The sequence below is a fragment of the Rutilus rutilus genome (assembly GCF_951802725.1).
Source record: "Rutilus rutilus genome assembly, chromosome: 7".
NCBI lineage: Eukaryota > Metazoa > Chordata > Actinopteri > Cypriniformes > Leuciscidae > Rutilus > Rutilus rutilus.
In genome coordinates this window covers 183,781-202,500 of record NC_140221.1, presented here as the reverse complement: position 1 = coordinate 202,500, position 18,720 = coordinate 183,781, and the positions used below count along the sequence as shown (strand labels likewise).

At 41.9% G+C, this 18,720-nt stretch overlaps 1 protein-coding gene across 1 annotated transcript in view; it reads left to right on the top strand.

The window, feature by feature from the left end:
• The window catches only part of pax8 (paired box 8), a 20,551-nt gene extending 3,548 nt beyond the window's left edge, over positions 1-17,003 (top strand). Inside the window, exons 3-12 of the mRNA XM_084415068.1 lie at positions 1,638-1,803; positions 4,268-4,465; positions 4,595-4,671; positions 4,756-4,881; positions 5,906-6,069; positions 7,099-7,204; positions 7,520-7,762; positions 11,156-11,254; positions 15,252-15,338; positions 15,767-17,003. Coding sequence (XP_084271194.1) covers positions 1,638-1,803; positions 4,268-4,465; positions 4,595-4,671; positions 4,756-4,881; positions 5,906-6,069; positions 7,099-7,204; positions 7,520-7,762; positions 11,156-11,254; positions 15,252-15,338; positions 15,767-15,828 — 1,328 coding nt within the window. The 3' untranslated portion in view covers positions 15,829-17,003. The remainder of the gene's footprint in view (positions 1-1,637; positions 1,804-4,267; positions 4,466-4,594; positions 4,672-4,755; positions 4,882-5,905; positions 6,070-7,098; positions 7,205-7,519; positions 7,763-11,155; positions 11,255-15,251; positions 15,339-15,766) is intronic.
• Positions 17,004-18,720: the final 1,717 nt, after the last annotated feature.

Sequence of the window (18,720 nt, the reverse complement as noted above, 5' to 3'; positions counted from 1 at the left end):
ATATAATGTCCATATACTGGACCATATGATATATACTGGACCATATACTGGACCATATGATATATATAATGTCCATATACTGGACCATATGATATATACTGGACCATATACAGGACCATATGATATATACTGGACCATATACTGGACCATATGATATATAATGTCCATATACAGGACCATATGATATATAATGTCCATATACAGGACCATATGATATATACTGGACCATATACAGGACCATATGATATATATAATGTCCATATACAGGACCATATGATATATACTGGACCATATACAGGACCATATGATATATACTGGACCATATACTGGACCATATGATATATAATGTCCATATACAGGACCATATGATATATATAATGTCCATATACTGGACCATATGATATATACTGGACCATATACAGGACCATATGATATATACTGTCCATATACTGGACCATATGATATATATAATGTCCATATACAGGACCATATGATATATACTGGACCATATACAGGACCAACCTGTGTGGGTTTATCTGAGGTTTAGAGGGAGGAGTGTGTGGAAATAAAGGCATTGGGGAGTTTATAGGGACAGAGAGAGAAATCCTGAGAATCTGAGAAAACATCGGAAATGCTGTAGAGATCATAGAATAGTAAGTGATATGAATGAATGTTTACAGAGTGGAAAGGAATCTGAATAGGTTTTATTCTGGATATAGTTGTTATGACTGTTCATGTTTAACTTTCAGAAGTGTGTGAATATGATTTGGCAATACAAGAGAAACCTGTGGATTAGTTATGAGACGAATGAAGTGTAATCTGAGCCTCACAGAGCCAGCAGTCAGTGTGTGTGTGTGTGTGTGTGTGTGTGTGTGTGTGTGTTCATGTGTGTTCAGTGTGTGTGATGATCATGTTCATGTGTGTTCAGTGTGTGTGTTCAGTGTGTGTGTGTTCAGTGTGTGTAAGTTCAGTGTGTGTGTGTGTGTTCATGTGTGTTCAGTGTGTGTGTGTGTGTTTATGTTCATGTGTGTTCAGTGTGTGTGTGTGTGTTTATGTTCATGTGTGTTCAGTGTGTGTGTGTTCAGTGTGTGTAAGTTCAGTGTGTGTGTGTGTGTTCATGTGTGTTCAGTGTGTGTGTGTGTGTGTGTTTATGTTCATGTGTGTTCAGTGTGTGTGTGTTCATGTTCATGTGTGTTCAGTGTGTGTGTATTCATGTTCATGTGTGTTCAGTGTGTGTGTGTGTTCATGTTCATGTGTGTTCAGTGTGTGTGTGTTGATGTTCATGTGTGTTCAGTCAGTGTGTGTGTTTATGTTCATGTGTGTTCAGTCTGTGTGTGTGTTGATGTTCATGTGTGTTCAGTGTGTGTGTGTTCATGTGTTCAGTCTGTGTGTGTGTTGATGTTCATGTGTGTTCAGTCTGTGATGTTGATGTGTTCTCCAGGTCATGGGGGTCAGAACCAGCTTGTGTGTGTGTGTGTGTATGTGTGTGTGTGTGTGTGTGTGTGTGTGTGTGTGATGTGTGTGTGTGTGTGTGATGTGTTCTCCAGGTCATGGGGGTCTGAATCAGCTCATGTGTGTTCAGTGTGTGTGACATTGATTTGTGTGTGTGTGTGTGTGTGTGTGTGTGCGTTCTCCAGGTCATGGGGGTCTGAATCAGCTCGGAGGAATGTTTGTGAACGGCCGGCCGCTCCCCGAGGTGATCCGGCAGAGGATCGTGGATATGGCACATCAGGGTGTGAGACCCTGCGACATCTCGAGACAACTGAGGGTCAGTCACGGGTGTGTCAGCAAGATCCTGGGCAGGTGAAGAGTCCACACACACACACACACACACACACACACACACACACATACACACACACACACCACACTTCCTGGTTCTGGTAAGAACTCGAGCTGCAGTGTTTTGGACCAGCTGTAGTTTGTTTATTAAGCGTGCAGGGCAACCACCCAGTAGAGCATTACAGTAATCTAGCCTTGAGGTCATGAACGCATGAACTAACTGTTCCGCATTTGTCAATGAGAGCATATGGCGTAATTTAGATATATTTTTAAGATGGAAGAATGCGGTTTTACAGATACTAGACACGTGACTTTTAAATGAAAGATTGGTATCAAAGAGCACACACACACACACACACACACACACACACACACACACACACACACACCCAGGTCCCTAACTGACGACGAGGACTTAACAGAGCAGCCATCAAGTGTTAGACAGTATTCTAGGTTATTACGTGAGGACGTTTTTTGTCCAATAATTAGAATCTCTGTTTTTTCAGAGTTAAGTTGTAGGAAATTACTAGTCATCCAAGTCTTTATATCAGCTATACATTCCGTTAATTTTGTGAATTGGTAAGTTTCGTCAGGGTGTGAAGAAATATAGAGCTGAGTATCGTCAGCATAACAGTGAAAACTAATGCCATGTTTCCTAATGATATCTCCTAAGGGTAGCATGTACAGTGTGTGTGTGTGTGTGTGCGTGTGTGTGTGTGTGTGTGTGTGTGGGGGTGTGTGTGAGAGTAGCATGTACAGAGTGAACAGCAGCGGTCCTAGTACTGAGCCTTGTGGTACGCCATACTGAACTTGTGATCGATGAGACATCTCTTCATTTACTGCTACAAACTGATAACGGTCAGATAAGTTTGATTTAAACCATGCTAGTGCAATTCCACTAATGCCTTCGCGTCTATTTAAAAGAATGTTGTGGTCGATAGTGTCAAATGCAGCACTAAGATCGAGTAACACTAATAGCGAGACACAACCACGATCGGATGATAAGACAAAATCATTTGTGACTCTAATGAGAGCAGTCTCAGTACTATGGTACGGTCTATATCCTGACTGGAAATCCTCCAGATATCATTTCTTTCTAAAAAGGAACACAGTTGTGAGGTGTAACGAGGTTAGATGTCGTGGGAAGAACGAGGCGGGAACTGGCGAACATTCAACAAACTTTAATACCAAAAATAAAACAAATACAAAACGAAAGTAAAAGACAGAAGCCCCTCACGGACGACTGCTGTCACATCAAATAAAACATAAACATAAAATGAAATAGTCCAGGCCTGGCCTCTCTCGATCTCCACTGTCGTCGCTCCTCCTTTATGCTTCCGCTCCTCCGTGAGAGACACGAGGCCGTCGCGCAGGAGTCGCTCATCCACTATCACCACCGGCCTCGTCCTGCTCGCCACATGAGGACACTGAGGACACTGCCTTTTCTAGTGTCTTAGACAGAAAAGGTAGACCACACACACCACACACACCACACACACTCAACTACCACAGGACGCATTTTCTAAACATTCACTGATTGTTTCTTGTGCTCCACTGTCAAACGTACTGAATGTGACTGAATCTGCAGCAAATGCAGTATTTTTCTATAATAAATAAATAAATAAATAAGTATTTTAAATTGTTTTTGTTTTTATTTCTGGATGGCCTAATGTTTTCAGCATATCTGACGTTCTCTCTGGGAATGAATTAGATTACGTTTATTGGCCAAGTTGCACTTACAAGAATTGGTGCTGGTTTGTTCTGAAGTAAACATGATATATCAAGTACTCCTGATTTAACGTTACACACAGACGCTCCAGACTCTCCACCTTGGGTGGCAGGTCCTTCAGTGCCTTGGCCCCCAAACTCTGGAACCGCCTCCCACAACCTCTTCGTGACTGTCCTTCTCTTCCCTTCTTTAAAGCAAATCTCAAGACCTTTTTGTTTAATGATCACTTCTCCACACCCAACTCATAGCTTCATACAGATAACTTGTCTTTGTTGTATTGTTTTGGTTGTTTGTTGTTTTGTTTCCTTGCCTTCCTACTATGTAAAGCGACCTTGGGTTTGAGAAAGGCGCTATATAAAATAAACTTATTATTATTATTATTATTAGACAAAAACTAGCAGGAGTAAGTGAGTAGACGAGAGAAAGTGAAACACAGCAGGTCAACCTTTATTTATACAGCGCTTTATCTTCAGTGTTTCAAAGCAGCTTTACAGAGATGGCAGGAAAATAATGCAACAAAGTTTGTTTCCAGAAGAAAAAAGCGTCAAGTTCAGTGATGTTTCATTTTTGTTGTAAAAAAGTTATTAATTTAGTTCATTTATATATACAGCCGCTCTGGAGAAAACGGCGATGTCATCGTCCAGCTCAGTTCAGTTCTCATATACTGGAGTCAGTGCAGGAGAGCAATAATAATGTTGAATATTAAATGTCCCAGAAGGTGCATGAGTTTTGTTGTAATGGTCATTTCTCGTTCAGGTACTATGAGACGGGCAGCATTAAACCAGGGGTCATTGGAGGCTCGAAGCCGAAGGTCGCGACCCCTAAAGTGGTGGAGAAGATCGCGGAGTACAAGCGCCAGAACCCCACCATGTTCGCGTGGGAGATCCGGGACCGGCTGCTGGCCGAGGGAGTGTGTGACGGGGACACCGTGCCCAGCGTCAGCTCCATCAACAGGTACATGACCTCTGACCTCTGACCTCACCGTCAACAGGTACATGACCTCTGACCTCATGGACAACAGGTCAACGCATACATAACAGAGATTTGATGAACTCTTCTAACCCGCTGTTTCTTCTCTCACAGGATCATTCGCACAAAAGTTCAACAGCCTTTCAATCTTCCTCTGGACAGTAAAGGCCTGAGTCCTGGACACACACTGAGTGAGAACACACACTGATAATTCCCAATAATGCTGTTTCCCAGTTCACTGCGGTCCAGTTATAATGCTGTGTGATTCTGCTCAGTTCCCAGTTCAGCCGTGACGCCTCCCGAATCTCCCCAGTCGGACTCACTGGGATCCACCTACTCCATCAGTGGCTTACTGGGAATCCCTCAGACCAGCGCCGAGGGCAAGAGGAGCCGCGACGACAGTGAGTTATTATTATTACTGACCTGTCAGAGAACAGAGTGTGTGTGTGTGTGTGTGTGTGTGTGTGTGTGTGTGTGTGTGTGTGAGAGTGTGTGACCAGTGATGGACTGGTTATCTGAGATATCCAACATCTCTAACCCGGTCTGGGATATGTATGGATGGATGTAATGCAGTTTCAGACGATGACATGATTTCCAGACCAGACACTGATATACTGACAGTCCTTACAGTCAAAGCAACACTTACTCAGAGACTCCTTCAACATTTCTCACATTATCAGTTTATTCGCTATAGTTCAGAAAATGGTAATAAAATATGAGCAGAACTCATCTGATATTTGACTGGTTTAGTCCGTCCTTCTGTTAGACTGTCTCACACATGAATTATGTTGAATATCTGTCAGCTGTTAAATTTAACTACACAATTAGATAATACCAGTTTAGCTCAACCAATCACCAAGCAATGCTTCATTGTGTTCAGTCTGTGTGTAAAAAGAGCATTAGCAATTAAAGAAAACACACTTCAGCAAAACATGATCAGCTCAAAGTGTCCCAATCATTGTCACTGGTAGCCTCTGTATGAAGAATATCTGGGTATAATATGTCACAGTTTACTTTATTTTGCTCTCCTCACTTACATAAATGAGCTATAGTGTCCTGATCACACTAGTGAAAAAATATCAAAAATGATATCTGGTGTCTGAATAGTTTTTGGTCTGACTGTATATTACTGTTAATATGAGGGAGAATTTTGATCTTTAAACATTAAAATTCCAGGCAGGGTTAGATTATGGAAAATGCATTGCTGGAACAAATGGATTCAAAACTGTTCTAGTAAAAACAGTGTAAGAAAGTCTTTGACCGTCACGAGTGAAAGCTGTGGTGAATCAGTGGTTTTCAGGATCTGCAGAAGTGTGTGTGTGGGTGCGTGTGTGTGTGTGTGTGTGGGTGCGTGTGTGTGTGTGTGCGACTGAAGTGTCTTTAAGAGAGCCCGATCAGACACACAAACTGGTATTTGATTGACAGGTGATCAGGAGAGCTGTCGGCACAGTGTGGACTCGCAGGGAAGCGGGACCGGATCCCGGAAACATCTCCGGACCGAACACTTCCCGACCCAGCAGGACTGTGGCTTCCAGCGGAACCAGTACAGCTCCGACTCCTTCAGCCACACCACTGGGAAAACTGAGCAGGTGCAACACCGAGAGACGGGAAAACCTTACAGGACAACTATATGTGGGAATATGCTGCAAAATATAATACATTTTACATATATGGGAAATAGTGCTTATATTTTGTAATATACTGCAATATATGCATTGACCATGTATGGCTATATATTGATACATATCAAAAATGTATAAATGAAGACAAAATTAGCATTACATGTAATATTCACAAAGTATTATCCTTTATTGTGCACAGATTTTGCACATACATGTTCCCATATAAATGTGAATGTATGTTCACACACACATGTATACACACACACACACATTCACAGAATAAGTTACAACAGATTTATAGTTCCCAGCATGCTTTGCTTCTGACTGTTAAAGGAGAGCAAATGTTAAAATTAAGTGTTATTTAATGTGTTTTGCTTAATATTAATATAGGGGGAGATCTGTTAGTGTTTAATGTTCTATTACTTTTTGTTTGTGGGGTTACTGTTGTGCTGAAGAGTCCAGCCTGTGGTGAGGTTGATGATTGGCCGAAAACCATTAAGACTATAATTACTATATTTTAAAAGTAATGTCTGTGCACTCCTCAGTACAGGGATAGTCTATGGCTAAATACTTTAGTACATGCTAGACTGAAAATATGAAACATTTATAATGCAAATAATTAAAAAATATAAGAAATGTATTACATTATATATATATATATATATATCTATGTGTACTTGTGCTGTGAATATGAGTGAATATATTACACATAAAGTACCAAATCTGATCCCATATACATCTGTATATTATGAAGTGTAGTAATGAATATAAAATAACATACATTATGTCATATTAGTAAATATATTGTCACATATTTTTCAATATATGAAAACCGGCAATTCCTTATGTATTATTCAATATATTGTAATATATTAACACAATATATTATTCCGTATATTTTCAAATATACTGTTAAACCATTTAATATATTGATCAATCATAAATAGGGAAATATATTTTATTTCCTCTCTCTCTCTCTCTCTCTCTCTCCTGCAGTCTCTCTATCCTCTCTCGCTCATCAACGGCAGCTTGGACGAGGGGAAAAGTGGCTCAGTTATCAGTCGAAACCTGGCAGCACATCAGGGATACACAGTGGTTGCAGGTAATAACCATCATCCATATGCAAACGCTGCACTGTAATTACTCTTTGTCATTTGTTCCATATTTACAAGAGAAAGAGGGGCACATTTACTGTATGAAAAGACACTTCCAGAGCAACACATTACACAGTTCATTTAGCAAACTGCTCAGTCCTGCATACTACACACTCCCCAAACTCATAATTCATATTTAATTGTTGTACTTGTAATTTATGTCATCGTTTAGCATATGTCCATATATATCCATTTCATTGTACATCTATTAACATTCATGCATGAATTTTCCCACCTGTCTGTCAACCCGTTGCTCCGCCCAGAAGCCCTACAGCCCCGCCCACTCTGTCTGAAACAGGAAGTATCCCCCGAGGTGAACAGCTCAAGCTCCTCCCCTAACATCATCGCTAACTCCGCGTTCCTGGAGCTCACGGCCATCTCGGCTCCGGCGTCAGTGTCCATCGCTAACAGTTGCAGCAACGCCACTCATTTATCTCATGGCTTCAGCTCATTTTCCCATCATGCCCCAGTGCAGGGGCAGTTCAACAGCCCACACCTCATCACAGGTAAAGCCCATCCCATCATCATCCTCAGTTCCCCGTTGTGTGTGTGTGTGGTTCTCTAAGTGTGTGCTTCTCTAAGCCTAAGCAGTGAGTGTGTGCTTCTCTAAGACTGAGCAGTGAGTGTGTGCTTCTCTAAGCCTAAGCAGTGAGTGTGTGGTTCTCTAAGCCTGAGCAGTGAGTGTGTGGTTCTCTAAGACTGAGCAGTGAGTGTGTGGATCTCTAAGCCTGAGCAGTGAGTGTGTGGTTCTCTAAGACTGAGCAGTGAGTGTGTGCTTCTCTAAGCCTGAGCAGTGAGTGTGTGGTTCTCTAAGACTGAGCAGTGAGTGTGTGGATCTCTAAGACTGAGCTGTGAGTGTGTGGATCTCTAAGACTGAGCTGTGAGTGTGTGTTTCTCTAAGACTGAGCAGTGAGTGTGTGGTTCTCTAAGAGTGAGCAGTGAGTGTGTGTTTCTCTAAGACTGAGCAGTGAGTGTGTGTTTCTCTAAGACTGAGCAGTGAGTGTGTGTCTCTCTAAGACTGAGCTGTGAGTGTGTGTTTCTCTAAGACTGAGCAGTGAGTGTGTGGATCTCTAAGACTGAGCTGTGAGTGTGTGTTTCTCTAAGACTGAGCAGTGAGTGTGTGGTTCTCTAAGACTGAGCAGTGAGTGTGTGGTTCTCTAAGACTGAGCAGTGAGTGTGTGGATCTCTAAGACTGAGCTGTGAGTGTGTGGTTCTCTAAGACTGAGCAGTGAGTGTGTGGTTCTCTATGTCTGAGCAGAGAGTGTGTGGTTCTCCAAGACTGAGCAGTGGGTGTGTGTGTGTGGTTCTCTAAGACTGAGCAGTGAGTGTGTAGTTCTCTAAGACTGAGCAGAGAGTGTGTGGTTCTCTAAGACTGAGCAGTGAGTGTGTGGTTCTCTAAGTGTGTGGTTCTCTATGACTGAGCAGAGAGTGTGTGGTTCTTTAAGACTGAGCAGTGAGTGTGTGGTTCTCTAAGACTGAGCTGTGAGTGTGTGGTTCTCTAAGACTGAGCAAAGAGTGTGTGGTTCTTTAAGACTGAGCAGTGAGTGTGTGGTTCTCTAAGACTGAGCTGTGAGTGTGTGGTTCTCTAAGACTGAGCTGTGAGTGTGTGGTTCTCTAAGACTGAGCTGTGAGTGTTTGGTTCTCTATGACTGAGCAGAGAGTGTGTGTGGTTCTCTAAGACTGAGCAGTGGGTGTGTGGTTCTCTAAGACTGAGCAGATAGTGTGTGGTTCTCTAAGACTGAGCAGTGAGTGTGTGGTTCTCTAAGCCTGAGCAGTGAGTGTGTGGATCTCTAAGACTGAGCTGTGAGTGTGTGTTTCTCTAAGACTGAGCAGTGAGTGTGTGGTTCTCTAAGACTGAGCAGTGAGTGTGTGGATCTCTAAGACTGAGCTGTGAGTGTGTGGTTCTCTAAGACTGAGCAGTGAGTGTGTGGTTCTCTATGTCTGAGCAGAGAGTGTGTGGTTCTCTAAGACTGAGCAGTGAGTGTGTGGTTCTCTAAGACTGAGCAAAGAGTGTGTGGTTCTCTAAGACTGAGCAGTGAGTGTGTGGTTCTCTAAGTGTGTGGTTCTCTAAGACTGAGCTGTGAGTGTGTGGTTCTCTAAGACTGAGCTGTGTGTGTGTGGTTCTCTAAGACTGAGCAGAGAGTGTGTGGTTCTCTACGACTGAGCAGTGAGTGTGTGGTTCTCTATGACTGAGCAGAGAGTGTGTGGTTCTCTAAAACTGAGCTGTGAGTGTGTGGTTCTCTAAGAATGAGCTATGAGTGTGTGGTTCTCTAAGACTTAGCAGAGAGTGTGTGGTTCTCTAAGACTGAGCTGTGAGTGTGTGGTTCTCTATGACTGAGCAGAGAGTGTGTGATTCTCTAAGACTGAGCAGTGTGTGTGTGTGTGTGTGTGTGGTTCTCTAAGACTGAGCAGTGGGTGTGTGTGTGTGGTTCTCTAAGACTGAGCAAAGAGTGTGTGGTTCTCTAAGACTGAGCAGTGAGTGTGTGGTTCTCTAAGTGTGTGGTTCTCTAAGACTGAGCTGTGAGTGTGTGGTTCTCTAAGACTGAGCAGAGAGTGTGTGGTTCTCTAAGACTGAGCTGTGTGTGTGTGTGGTTCTCTAAGACTGAGCAGAGAGTGTGTGGTTCTCTACGACTGAGCAGTGAGTGTGTGGTTCTCTAAGACTGAGCTGTGTGTGTGTGTGGTTCTCTAAGACTGAGCAGAGAGTGTGTGGTTCTCTACGACTGAGCAGTGAGTGTGTGGTTCTCTATGACTGAGCAGTGAGTGTGTGGTTCTCTAAGACTGAGCTGTGTGTGTGTGTGGTTCTCTAAGACTGAGCAGAGAGTGTGTGGTTCTCTACGACTGAGCAGTGAGTGTGTGGTTCTCTAAGACTTAGCAGAGAGTGTGTGGTTCTCTAAGACTGAGCAGTGAGTGTGTGGTTCTCTATGACTGAGCAGAGAGTGTGTGATTTTCTAAGACTGAGCAGAGAGTGTGTGGTTCTCTAAGACTGAGCAGAGAGTGTGTGATTCTCTAAGACTGAGAAGAGAGTGTGTGGTTCTCTAAGACTGAGTTGTGAGTGTGTGATTCTCTAAGACTGAGCAGAGAGTGTGTGGTTCTCTAAGACTGAGCGGAGAGTGTGTGGTTCTCTAAGACTGAGCTGTGAGTGTGTTGTTCTCTAAGACTGATCAGTAATTGTGTGGTTCTCTAAGACTGAGCAGCCAGTGTGTGTGTGGTTATCTAAGACTGAGCACTGCGTGTGTGGTTCTCTAAGACTGAGCAGTGAATGTGTGGTTATCTAAGACTGAGCAGTAAGTGTGTGTGTGGTTCTCTGAGACTGAGCAGTGAGTGTGTGGTTCTCTGAAACTGAGCAGTGAGTGTGTGGTTGTCTAAGACTGAGCAGTGAGTGTGTGGTTATCTGAGACTGAGCAGAGAGTGTGTGGTTATCTGAGACTGAGCAGAGAGTGTGTGGTTCTCTAAGCCTGAGCAGAGAGTGTGTGGTTCTCTAAGACTGAGCTGTGAGTGTGTGGTTATCTGAGACTGAGCAGAGAGTGTGTGGTTCTCTAAGCCTGAGCAGAGAGTGTGTGGTTGTCTAAGACTGAGCTGTGAGTGTGTGGTTCTCTAAGACTGAGCTGTGAGTGTGTGGTTGTCTAAGACTGAGCTGTGAGTGTGTGGTTCTCTAAGCCTGAGCTGTGAGTGTGTGGTTATCTGAGACTGATCAGAGAGTGTGTGGTTCTCTGAGACTGAGCTGTGAGTGTGTGGTTCTCTAAGACTGAGCTGTGAGTGTGTGGTTGTCTAAGCCTAAGCAGTGAGTGTGTGGTTCTCTAAGACTGAGCTGTGTGTGTGTGGTTCTCTAAGACTGAGCTGTGTGTGTGTGTGTGTGTGGTTCTCTAAGACTGAGCTGTGTGTGTGTTTGCCTGTTTCAGGGAGAGAAGTGTCGAGCTCCATGCTTCCCGGTTATCCTCCACACATCCCATCGGCTCAGACCGGCTTCTCCTCGTCCTCCATCACCGGGATGGTTGCAGGTAAAGGAGCTTCATCAACTCTCATGGTGCTTGTTAAAGAATAGTCCAAAATGAAAATTCTGTCATCATTTACTCACCCTCAAGTTGTTTCAAACCTGTATGAATTTATTTCTTCTGCTGAACAGAAGATATTTTGAAGAATGTCTGTAACCAAACAGTTGATGGACCCCATTGACTTCCATTGTAGGAAAAAAAAATACTATTGGAGTCAATGGGGTCCATCAACTGTTTGGTTACAGACATTCTTCAAAATATCTTCTGTTCAGCAGAAGAAATAAATTCATACAGGTTTGAAACAACTTGAGGGTGAGTAAATGATGACATTTTTAAATGATCTATTACTTTAAGGCATGTGTCACTATTCAGACATATTTCTTTCTAAACAACATTTAGATATAATTATTCAAATAAGACGGTGGTTGTTTTCTGTGCTGATGTGTCAAGTCTCCTTCATTTATACAGCGCTTTAACAATATATATTGTTTCAAAGCAGCTTTACAGTGATAATAGGAGATTACAGTAACAGAGATTGTTTAGGCTTTACAGCAGCTCTAGAATAAAGTTATTGTCCAGATAAAGTTAGTTTTGATTGATTCACTTCCATTGTAAAAATCATTTGTTATTAATTTGCTAACACACACCGTTCTAACAGAAAACCCTTAACTCGCTCCGGCCGCTCATTCCCACGACAGTGCCTGGTGGCTCGAGAACGCAAACCTTGAACACGCAAACCGTGTGTGTGTGTGAGTGTGTGTCCAGGCGCAGGTCCTTCGTCAGATCTGGATACGGCCTGGATCCGGCGGACTGCGGTAAACCTCGGGATAAACAGAGAGACTAATATTAGCGTAGACGCCATCCTTCTAATGATGTAACGAGTACATCAGGATTTATGGGAAGTGTTCCCGGTTCCGGCTGACCTAATCTATGCAGCCTAACATTAAATTATAGAAGTCTATAATGTGTTATGTGAATGTTAGGCCAAAGAGATGTGTCTTTAATCTAGCTTTGAACTGACAGAGTCAAGTCAAGTCAAGTATATTTGTATAGCGCTTTTCACAATACAGATTGTATCAAAGCAGCTTCACAGTATTAAATTAAAATAATACAACAAGGTTTGTTTCTAGTGGAATTTATTGATTGATAAAATTAAATATCCCCAAAATATCCCCAACTGAGCAAGCCAAAGGCAACAGTGGCAAGGAACCGAAAAACTCCATCAAGTGACCTAATGGAGAAAAAATAACCTTGGGAGAACCCGGGCTCAGTCGGGGGCCAGCTCTCCTCTGGCGTTTATGAACTAGAGACAGGATTTAACTGTAAGATAAAAAATATTATATGAATGCCTGGCTGAAGAGATGCGTCTTTAATCTAGTTTTAAACTGGGAGAGCGAGTCTGAGCAACGAACAGTATCAGGAAGACTATTCCAGAGTTTTGGAGCCAAATGTGAAAATGCTCTCCCTCCTTTGGTGGATCTGGATATCCTAGGTATGACCAAAAGCCTCGAATTTAGTGATCTTAGAGAGCGCGATGGATTATAGGGCGATAGAAGATCCGTTAAATAGACTGGAGCTAAGCCGTTTAGGGCTTTATAAGTCAGTAGCAATACCTTGTAATTAATATGGAACTTTATAGGTAACCAATCCAGTGATGATAAAATTCGTGTTATATGATCATATTTTCTTGATCTAGTAAGAACTCTAGCGGCTGCATTTTGGACTAACTGTAGCTTGTTTATTGAGGATGCAGGACAACCGGCTAATAAAGCATTACAGTAATCTAGTCTCGAGGTCATGAATGCATGAACTAACTTTTCTGCATCAGAAACTGATAGCATATTACGTAGCTTAGCAATGTTTCTAAGGTGGAAAAAGGCTGTTTTTGTAACATATGAAATATGATTTTCAAAAGACAGGTTGCAGTCTAGTATGACACCCAGGTCTTTTACTGTAGAGGATAAAGTAACAGGACATCCTACTATGTTAAAGTTGTATTGTGAGAGGTTTTGTATATATATATATTTTTTTCTTAGTGTAAGTCCCGAGTGTGTCTGCTTCCCGGAATGCTTCCGGGACAATGTTAGGAAGACTGTTCCAGAGTTTTCTAGGTATTATCAACTGGCCGGATTTTTGAGATCGCAATAGACGTGAAGGACTATAATGCGTTAAGAGCTCGCTCAAGCACTGCGGAGCTAAACCATTTAGTGCTTTGTAAGTAATCAGCAATATTTTAAAATGTATGCGATGTTTAATAGGGAGCCAGTGCAGTGTTGACAGAACCGGGCTAATATGGTCGTATTTCCTGGTTCTGGTAAGAACTCGAGCTGCTGCGTTTTGGACCAGCTGTAGTTTGTTTATTAAGCGTGCAGGGCAACCACCCAGTAGAGCATTACAGTAATCTAGCCTTGAGGTCATGAACGCATGGACTAATTGTTCTGCATTTGTCATTTCGAAGGTCATGCGCTCTTCTGGATGGATGCATCTCCAAACCACTGCAATAAACAACACATGTACATGTGCTTAATGATATAGTTCTAACGTTAAACATCTAATTAGGGGGAGATGTTGATTAAAGCGAGAGTCATAACCATCATCGAACATGTTTCTAGTCGAATCTCCTTATTCTTTTTACAGTGGACATATTTGAACCACCAAACTTTAACCATAGAGGGAACCATTATATAACGATATATATAATATATATGCAGAGAATCCTTGTGGATGTGTGGGAACAAATGAGCGGGTGTTACACTAAGAAAAATTTTTTTATATATATAAAAAAAAATATATATATATATATATATTTTTTTTTTTCTTAGTGTAAGTCCCGCTCATTTGTAGGGTCCGCTTCATCAGAATTATCCGCACACACGTTGGATTTGGCGCAGGTTTTATGCCGGATACACTGAGAGTCAACGGCACAACTAATACACAACTAATACACAACCATAAAGGATTCTCTGCATGTCACCTCTCCTCTAGCTTGAACACTAATCTAGCTTCGACTTTAAACTTGCTCTGAATCTGGTTCTTATGACAAATGGCTTGTGATGTTCCTCATTTGGATAAAAACATCTGCTAAATGAACACATGTAAATGCTTAGCAACAGTTTCGCACAGGCAAGAGCCACTCACATTTTCTTGAGGAAATGTAAAGATCTAGTTTTGTGATTAAAACAGTGGACTCATAAATGCTGTTTCTCTGAAACATGAATGTGTGGAGCGCGTGAGAACGCCGGGGGCCGAGTTAGAGATTAACAGGAGAACGGGTGGGTTAATCAGTAGATGTGGAGGGACCGGGGCAGGAGTTCTGCACTGATGCCCGACCACACACACACACACACACACACACACCACACACACACCACAGGGGCCCGCTGAGGGATCAGGATTATTAGTCCGAGAGAGACCAGAGAGATGGAGAGAAAGAGAGTCTGAGGTGGAGACACACCATGAATGAGTGCACAATCTATATGGAAAGCATATACAGAGAGAGAGAGAGAGAGAGAGAGAGAGAGTATCCATTAAGGAACAAACGGCAGGAGGAGCACAAGCTCTGCAGAGACTGAGATGCACTTTTCTTTTTTCAAATGAAGTCTGCCCTGCCAAGCGCGAAATGAGAGGGTCTGATTTATTATTTTTCTGGTGGTCTCGCTGAGAGGAAGCGTTCATACACAATTACTCACTGAAGGGGGGATTCAATCCGGCTCCCATAATTACCAATTAGATATTGGAATGTTAAAAGAAAGAATGGCCGAGGGAGGCCTGAAGGACTGAAGGAGTGAGTGAGGGATGGAGAGAGAGAGCAGAGACTGTATGCACCAGTGATCAGCTGTGGGATTAATGGTTTACAGTCTCTAACCGCCAGTGAATGATGTGCTGGAGCTCGAGAAACAGACACACTTACAGCATGAGTGTGTTTATAACCGAGGGTCTGTTGGCATGGCCGTCGTTGCTGTTGTGTGGTTTGATGTGTTTAATGTGTGTGTGTTCCCTGTAGGACCGGAGTACTCGGGCCAGACCTACACACACCCGTCCTACACGTCCTACAGCGACGCCTGGAGATTCACCAACTCCACCATCTTAGGTGAGTTCAACAGTGTGCCTCACTTCCACTTCTCCATCCCATAAACAGGAACATCCCACATGCTTACATGTTACGCTTCTGGCTACATGGTTAGTAAAGAAAGAAATGCACTAACGACCTGTATACACCCAAGACTGCCGTGCCCTTCAACTATTGCATAAAGTTTCAGTCACATGACACTCTGAAGTAGTTTCACCCTCTGCCAGTGCCTTCAGGCTATTGAGTTTTCTGTGGAAATAAATAATGGCACAGTCATAAGACGGCCATTAGCCCTCGAGCTACAATTATAGAGCAGACCTTCGCACAGCTGAGCTTTCAACAACACAAAACAAGCGAATATCTCTATCCTACCTTCACTCTCATGCACTATATGCTTATATAGGCTTATTCGCTGTGATATATTGATGTTTGCCTGTCGCCCCCTGCAGGATCCCCGTATTACTACAGTTCCTCCTCGCGAGCTCCTCCCTCCGCCTACGATCATCTCTAGAAGAACGGACTCCAGTTTCTCTTCTTACGTGGATTATGAAGAAACCCTCGAGCTACTCTTCTTACACTGGAGAATACAGTGGAGTATGAAGAAAACATATTGATGATGGACGATACCTTTTATTGCCTGTAAAACTATTTATGTCCTTTGTACACGGCCTGATTAAAGGCCATTTACAGCCACACGTTTACATCTTATTCCACCAGTGAACATTTGTTGCCTGTATTTTTATTTCTCTGTAGCCAAAGACATTTCATAATGTTTTCATATATTCATGGCCAGAAACACTTTACATCTTAAGTGCACATGATTCAGGAATACTACCAAACTGACTATAGCATACACAATTCACGCTAATTCAAATATTATTAATTCTTCTGAAGAACATGAGAAACAAACATCGCGACTTTGTAGCGTTTCACTGCTCCAGAAAATCACATGAGCGAATCATTTTGAGCTCGTGACATTTGATCGCGTTTGGACTGAAAGAACTGATATCTGATGGCCAACGCTATCTCACGACCCGTTCGGGGAGTGATTAAAAGGTGGCTAATTCGTACGAATTCGTCCGATTTGTCTTAACCCCAGAGATGGGCAGGTTTAGGGGCGGGGTCAGGGCTAGGTCATTTATACGAATTCATACAAATTTTGCAACCTTTAAAATAAATATGTACGATTTAGCAAAAAATCGTACTAATTCGTAGCCTACGAATGAGGTCGTATGAATTATTAGCCAGGGTTGGATGGGCTTTATCATATTTTTTAAACGAAATAGAAATAACACCTTACCTTTAACAAGAAGATTTGCTGTATTTCGCCATCGTCCAACAATCTTACGGATTATCAAAAACATCACATTCAGAAACAATTAAAGATGTTTTACGGTTTGGGGCAATATGTAAATAATGAAGAGAAGGCAAACCCCTATTAAAATTAAATTCGTTTTCTATATTCTACACATGATTATTAGGGCTGAACTGCTTGGGGATTCATTAGTTTTAAAACGTTTATATTCTCGCTTCTATTTTTCCATCTTATCATGCTTATATTTCTGTGATTAAACGAGTTTTGAGTTTCAGAGATTACGTGTTATTGTACTGTTAATTATATTATTCAAATGTAAATTAATAATTTCTACAGAATTATTTTGAATTAAATAAAGCATGTCAAAGTCCACTCTTGTGTTTCCCTCATTTATCTGTCTTGTAAAATAATAATACACGTAGTTGTAAATGAATAGTCTAATATATTCCGTATTGTCAGATATAATAGCAAACAGCTTGAATGATTGTTCTTCAATAAATCAAACTTATTGTAATTATGAAGGCTATTGGCCGCTGCTAGACCAGGGAAGGTGGAGGTGATGATTATGGTTTCTACCGTTTTCCCGTTGAAAACCATGATTTATTATGTTGCATATTTTTGGCCAGTCAGCGGTTTAACAGAACACATGAAAGGGACAAAAGCAATGATCCTGAAAACATGCGCATCTGTTTAATTTCCTTTTTTATTTTCTGCATCACGTACTTTTATTTGCAATTATTTCTCGCCTCTTTGTGGCCTCATTATAATTAATGGCTCTTTAACGAGGCCGCGGCCCACCTGGATCCCGCGCTCGCGCCCGCGTGATGAACGAGCGGAACCGGAACCGGAACCGGGAGCACGAGCGCCTGGGGCTTTGTGCACGAGCAGAATCCTGAGACGATAAAAACACGAATGAATGGATGATGACTGAATGGACATGTCGTGTAACTAGATGCAGCCTGCGGTAATATTAATAACATCAGTTTAACCATTTAGAAATTAGCTAGTTGTGAAATCACACATGAGCATCACCTTCCTGTCTCTCACTTATGGATATAATAATCCTCCAGGGTTTTTCCTGCAAAGTAGCTGCTCCTATTGGACCCAGAAAGACCTACATGTACCTCTAGCGGGAGAATATCCGCACACACAATAAATAATACAAGTACATTAGGCCTTAATAAATTGTAACAATGCACTCCTACCTTGTGATAAGATGAATATTTATAAACTACTTTGTATAAAACAAATAATGGAACACACAAATGGCAGCCGTTTGCAACTAAATATGTTACAATACTCCCATTTACTCCCATTTCCCAATATAGAAAATAGAAATAAAGCATGTTATTAAATTGAGTTTTATTTGAACTCATTTGTAGGTGTAAATAATATAGCCATATCCTTCAAATCTGTTTCCTGATGAAATCACTCTTTATCTCATTCACATGTACAATTTTACACCAATTATGATAAATAACCTGATGTTCTTTTGAAAGGAAAATGTTAAAGAACAGTTGGAGGAAAACCCCGATCGACACACCTACAGATTTTGGCAAATCACTCATGCATGCAAACACTTTCACCGGTGTACTAATCTCTGTGTGCACATCTGTTTACATTTTAACCTCAAAATTCTGTCATTTCGAAAGTCACGTTTATCAAATGAGCTGATGTTTGATAGTCTGAAGTGCTTTGCAGTGCATCTCAATGCACTCACTGAAAACGTTAATAGGAAACTAATAATAGGAACAAAAGCTGCAAGCAGCCATTAAGGGGCAAAGCACAAAGAAGGCACGAAAAGTCACGACTGCATGACTGAAGCATCTGGCCAACTGCAACACTGAGCAATTTAAAGCATATTATGCCTGAAAAATCAAATACAATCACTAATAATTTGATTGAATGGTTAGGTGGCGCTGTTGCAAAACTGATGCGAGGTGGTCAGAGTAAGGTGACAAAGACACAAGCAAAGTTTGGTGGCTATAACACTGGTTTCGTCTATCAACACGAAATCCAATGTCAGCACGGTCTGGAGATGATATGATTCGATTTTTGGGAAAATCAGACCAACGATTTAGGAGCAGT